The 6051-nt window shown below is 30.1% G+C and overlaps 1 protein-coding gene across 2 annotated transcripts; it reads left to right on the top strand.

The window, feature by feature from the left end:
* The first annotated feature begins 1623 nt into the window (after positions 1–1623).
* LOC107625247 (glutathione S-transferase L3) lies at positions 1624–5559 on the top strand. Of its 2 annotated transcripts, none has more exons than XM_016327834.3 (10): positions 1624–1795; positions 1890–1964; positions 2061–2121; positions 2863–2949; positions 3081–3179; positions 3901–4003; positions 4086–4162; positions 4888–4995; positions 5196–5276; positions 5367–5559. In XM_016327834.3, the coding sequence occupies exons 1-10, from the start codon at positions 1785–1787 to the stop codon at positions 5376–5378; spliced, it is 714 nt and encodes a 237-aa protein (XP_016183320.1). In that variant the 5' UTR covers positions 1624–1784; the 3' UTR covers positions 5379–5559. The 2 variants fall into 2 exon arrangements, with proteins under 2 accessions (XP_016183320.1, XP_020971441.1); XM_021115782.2 differs by having other exon boundaries at positions 1659–1795; positions 5196–5288.
* The last annotated feature ends 492 nt before the right edge of the window (positions 5560–6051 follow it).

The following is a 6051-nucleotide window of genomic DNA, read 5'->3' as shown; positions in this document are numbered from 1 at the left end:
AAATGGCCAATATTTCCTTCAGGGTCCTCAAAGAAATCAGATACATCATAATGAGTGGTGGAGTTCTCAGCATCATTTGAAACAAAATTTGTTTCCTTTCCTTTGTCGTTCTTTTTCAAAGATGCCTGGTAAAGATCGACTAGGTGCCTTGGGGTACGACAGGTACGTGACCAATGGCCCTTTCCACCACAGCGGAAACACTTCTCCTCGGTTGATTTATTCTGCCCGATATTCTTTTCTTTGTCCCACTTCTGGTGAGATCCTCTCTTTTGAACATAATTCTTTTTCCTTCCATAATTTTTCTTGTTATTAAAAGCTTGCCATTTACCTCTTCTGGGGTAATGATTTGTCGCATTTACTTCAGGAAATGGGGCGGCGCCAGCTGGGCGCGCTTCATGATTTTTCAATAACAACTCATTGTTGCGTTCGGCAACAAGAAGGCAAGAAATTAACTCAGAATATTTCTTAAACCCTTTCTCTCGATACTGCTGCTGCAGGAGCACATTCGAGGCATGGAAGGTTGAGAAAGTTTTCTCCAACATATCATGATCAGTTATTTTTTCCCCACACAATTTCATTCGTGAGGTGATCCGAAACATTGCAGAATTATATTTATTTATAGATTTAAAATCTTGTAAACGCAAATACGTCCATTCATACCGGGCTTGAGGAAGTATCACCGTTTTCTGATGATTGTACCTTTCTTCAAGGTCTTTCCAAAGATCTGCAGGATCTTTTAATGTAAGATATTCATTTTTCAATCCTTCGTCAAGATGACGACGGAGAAAAATCATGGCTTTGGCTTTATCCTTCTGGGATGCATTATTTTCAGCCTTAATGGTATCTCCAAGATCCATTGAATCAAGATGGATTTCAGCATCTAGTATCCATGATAAATAATTGTTTCCAGATATGTCAAGAGCATTGAATTCAAGATGAGACAATTTTGACATAATGAAAATTTGTTACCTGAGTCTTCCTAAAAATTTGATCAGAGTCTCGTGCTGATAACGTGTTGTGAAATAAAAGATATATATAATAGAGATGTACAAATAGAAGACTCTAGTATTAAAATAATTAGTCCAATAATAATTTATATATATATAATAATATTATATGTTGTAATGTGTATATATATACAAAGATAGAAAGAAGTATTAAAAATAAAGAGAGAGAGAATCGCATCTGTTTATTGTTGCAATCTCAATATAATAAAGATGGTTAATATTGCTATTAATATTATATGTAAAGAGTAATAGAAAATAGAATTTAAAATACTTATAAAATAAAAGAAGAGAAAGAATTGTAGTAGAAATATAAGAAGAAGAGTATTTGATTGCAGCATAAAATAAGATTGATTTGTATGAAAAGGAAGGGAGAATAGTATTTTGTTATTGCTTGTAGTGTATTTCCATTCAGAGGCTTAAGCCTCTATTTATACACGTACATGAGAAAGCTTTTCAAGTTCATATTAAATGTGGTCTTCTAAGTCATCCTTGAGAAACTACACCTCATGAAAAATAGGCATCCACGTAAGGTGTGATAGAATCCTTATCACAACAAATTCTAACTTCCCTTTAATATTTCTGATAGAAAAATATATCGTCATTGATGACACATGTTAATCCACATTTTGAATGTAGACACAATACTGCGTCAGAATCAGAAATACAAGCTCACTATAAATACCTGAACACACCACTTCAATTTTACTGATACACACCTCATTCTGGAATCTTCCCATCAGAATCAGTGTTTCACCGCCAAGTATTTTCTTTCTCTCAATGGCAACTGCGTATGTTTAAAATTCTCAGTAATTCTCAAATTTTCCTCTTTATCTTTGTGTTCCTTTTTATCTAATGTTCTAGCTTCCTCTCTCTCTAACCTAGTGCTCTGAAAGAGATTCTTCCACCGTCTTTGACTTCAGTATCCGATCAACCTCCTCTTTTTGATGGAACCACCAGGTCCGTTTGTCATTCTCCAATTTTTAATTTAATTTAATTTTTGTTTTGGTTCATATCGTCGTTAACTTGCCATTTTATAAATTTTATGTTTTGAAGGTTGTACACCAGTTATACTTGTCCCTTTGCACAACGTGTATGGATCACTAGAAACTACAAGGTTGTTTTATTCTCTTTGTATAATCATTTAATCATGTGTTTCATGACCTTATTCACCGTTCATCTAATGGAATTTTGTCTTTTATTTTTTATTTAAGTGAAGTTGTTAAGTGTGATCTTTCTTCATTCAACCTCTTTTCTCACATGTTTTCGCTTAGTCGGTTAAAGAGTTACGGGTAAAAAATTGCACTTACATTAAGAAAAAGTCCAAAGAGCCCACTACCCAACTCAAGTTAACCCCTTTTTATTTCTAATTTTGAAATTCGATAAATTAAGAGATTGAGGAGTTATTATTTTATTTTTTTTGGTAATAAACCTGTTTTTTAACTAGTTAGCTCTAATTAAGTACACTTAATTTAGAGGGAAAAAAATTGAGAGGATGTATCATTCCATTTGACCATTTGCATGAATAAAACATTATTTAGAGAAAAAAAATAGAAGTCTACGGAAGTCGAAAAGAGCATTATTCAATCACCAGATAGCCTTACCTAAACAGACACTAAACAAATTGGTTAGGAGTGATCTCATAACAAGTTGAGTCCAAGTGAGTGTAATGTGATGACGCCATTTGATATCATTTAATAGATCAATACTTTGTTGTTCTAAATTTTTATTTTTTTAAAAAAGCCTTACATTTATTATATACCATTATTACGTTGAGTCTTACAAGTGTGTATGTATTTTGTTTGATCTACTTTTATTATTATTATTTGTTTAATTTTTTTTCTTCTATTGGTTACAGGGACTACAAGAGAAGATCAAATTGGTTGCTATTGACCTTGGGGACAGGCCTGCTTGGTACAAGGAGAAAGTTTACCCTGAAAATAAGGTCTGTAACTAAGTAACCCAATTAGTTACAAGATAATTTAACTAATATAAATTGATTGGGGATTTTGCTTAGCTAGTTTAATTAACCCAATTTAGATATATTTACTTTCTGCTACCGGTATATATTTGCAGGTGCCATCATTGGAGCACAACGGTAAGGTCATTGGAGAAAGCCTTGATTTGATCAAATACGTAGATGCAAACTTCGAAGGCCCCTCTCTGGTTCCCAGTGTAAGAATGAGTTGCAAATATCCTTTGGATTTTATTTTCTCACTCCAAATCACTCTATATTAGTGACTACTGTTCCATCGAAATGGGTACTACGTGTATTGTATAAACGGGCGAGATCAAAAGGTACACAAATATCATTATTTGATGAAAAATAAGACATAAGAGTATCGTAATATATTAATAAAATTCAACTAGGTTTAGTATACAACAAAAATCAGTCACCAAATTGGCCACCCGCATAGAATATATGTTAGAAATACAAAATACACATTGAATATGAGCTTAACACCACATGTATTTATATACAAATCTATGGTGGCTGAGTTGGTGACTGTTTTTTGTTGTGCATATAGTAATTTTGCATAAAATTTCATATTTTATATAATAAGGTGCTATATAAAATGATAATGATAATGATAATACAATTATAGAAAGTTACTTGATATTTACAAAATTTTGTTTTTTTAATAGTAAATTCTTCAAGTTTTGATAGTTGTAATACAGGTGTTGATACGAATATGGTGCCAATTTGAAGTAAAATGATAATGATATCGATAATACAATCATAGAAAAAATATGTGATATTTACAAATTTTTTTTTATCTTAAATTCTTCGAGATTTTACAGTTATAATAAGAGTATTGATACCAATATGGGCCAACTTTGAAGTATTTATGCATCATATGTTAGTGAACTAATGATGTCAAGATGTGTTTTGTAGGATCCTGCAAAGAAGGAGTTTGGTGAGAAGCTGGTGTCTGAAGTTGATTCAGTCACCAGAGAGTTGTTCTCTGCCTTGAAAGGGGATGCTATACAACAAACAAGTAAGTGTATAACAAGTTTGTTTGATAGAGGAAAAGAGTTTTCAAATTTAAAGTGGCTCTTAAAATTGTTTGTTTTAATCAGGTTTTGTTTTTGATTCCTTGGAGAATGCTCTTGGTAAATTTGATGACGGTCCATTCTTTCTTGGTCAATTCAGTTGGGTAAGTACTGATCAATTCAAATAGTCTTCCTTCTTAATAAACTACTAAAATATAATGGTATTTAAACTATTCTATTTGCAGATAAAATAAGACTTATAAAACCCCTATAAAAGTAATAAACCTTTGACAAAAAAATACAAATGTTCTGTAATTAACCATTTTCGTCCTTTTTTTTCCTTCCTAATTTGTTGCCTTACAAAGATTGTTTAATTTACCCTGCAAGAAGTTGGACTTGATGCTAATGTTCATTAATTTTTTGCATCTGATGAAACCAACCGAGTGCAAAGTCACTGATTGATTATGTGCTTATTTGGGTGCCATTATTTTGATTAAAAAAAAATATCTTTTTTCATTTTTTTAGCGTGTTTGGCAAATTTCGAGTAGTAAAAGTACTAGAAAAATCAGAAAATATCTTTTTTGAGAAACTGTAATTTACATATTTTTTTTAAAAGATCTTTTTTCTTTAAAAAAATGTTTTTTATGTAATAAATAAACAAAAAAGTATTTTTATATTGTTATATCCAAACATAATTGATAGATAAAAATATCTTTTTGTATGAGATATCCAAACATAAAATTACTTTTACTTTTTTCAAAAGATCTTTTAAAAAAAGAATTCGAAAAAAGATTTTTTCTTAGAAGCTCACCCAAACAAACCCTATATCAAAGGCGATAGCATTATTTTTTTTCTTATTAATTTGTAAATGCATGTGACAATCAATCAGGTGGATATTGCTTATATCCCATTTATTGAAAGATTCCAAGTTGTCCTTGCTGAGGTGTTCAAGCATGACATCACTGAAGGAAGGCCTAAACTTAGAGCTTGGATTGAGGTATGCCATAATCACTTCCTTATAAAGCACACAATGGCAAATTCTCTTATTTATATGCGTAGTACTGAATTCTTCATACACAATGAATCTCCTCTGAAAAAAGTAATGGTAGTTTAATTATAAAAGTTAAAAAATTAAAGTATCGAAAAATGAACTACGTAACCCTCAATCTCATGCCTTTGTGAACATGAATGCTGCAGGAGGTAAACAAGATTGATGCTTATGCACAAACAAGGACTGATCCAAAGGAAATAGTTGAGCTTTTCAAGAAACGTTTCTTGGTAGTCCAAAATGTTATATCCACACTTGATCTATCACTATGAGTTTCAACAGTTTTGATTGATTTCTGACTGTTTCAGTCTTCTTTGCAGCCTCAGCAGTGAACATTGGATTTCAGCGAGGCATCCATTCAATAAGTGTCATTTGTGTTTAAGGGATGCATATTCAGCAAAATATTGGTGTAACTTGTTTGTTAATAAATCACAATGATGTTTATGTCAGCTGGGCTTGTGATGATACAATATTAATGTATGTTAAAATTTGATGTTAGTCTGTGGCTTGTGACCTATCATCCATAGTTTACTGAACCAGGAATTAATCTGGTAATCTGGTCATACGAATGGGTCACTGAATGGGTCACTGATTAATTGGCTAGTCACTGATTTATTATGTTTATCTGATCATAATTAAATAAAAAAATAAATAAAAATTAAAAATTAAAAATTAAAAATTAAATACATATTTTTAAAAATATATTAATGACAATTAAATATAAATTTTTAAATATAAAAATATAAATAAAATTAAAATAAAAATTAAATATATATTTTTAAAAATATATTAATGATAATTAAATATTAATTTTTAAATATAATTTACAGTGTAAAAGGAGATAATAAAATTAGTTATTAGTATAAAATATTTTTTTAATTTAAATAAATAAAAAAATTAAAAGATAATATAAATAATATTAATATATTAATATATTATATATTATGTGTTGTTATTTATTTAGTATTTATGTTAATTTATGTTTAAAATAATAATAATAAAAAA

Source organism: Arachis ipaensis, chromosome B2, assembly GCF_059453495.1.
Source record: "Arachis ipaensis isolate K30076 ecotype BB chromosome B2, ASM5945349v1, whole genome shotgun sequence".
Classification (NCBI taxonomy): domain Eukaryota; kingdom Viridiplantae; phylum Streptophyta; class Magnoliopsida; order Fabales; family Fabaceae; genus Arachis; species Arachis ipaensis.
The sequence above is the reverse complement of the archived record's forward strand: the minus strand, read 5'-3'. Positions and strand labels throughout refer to the sequence as shown.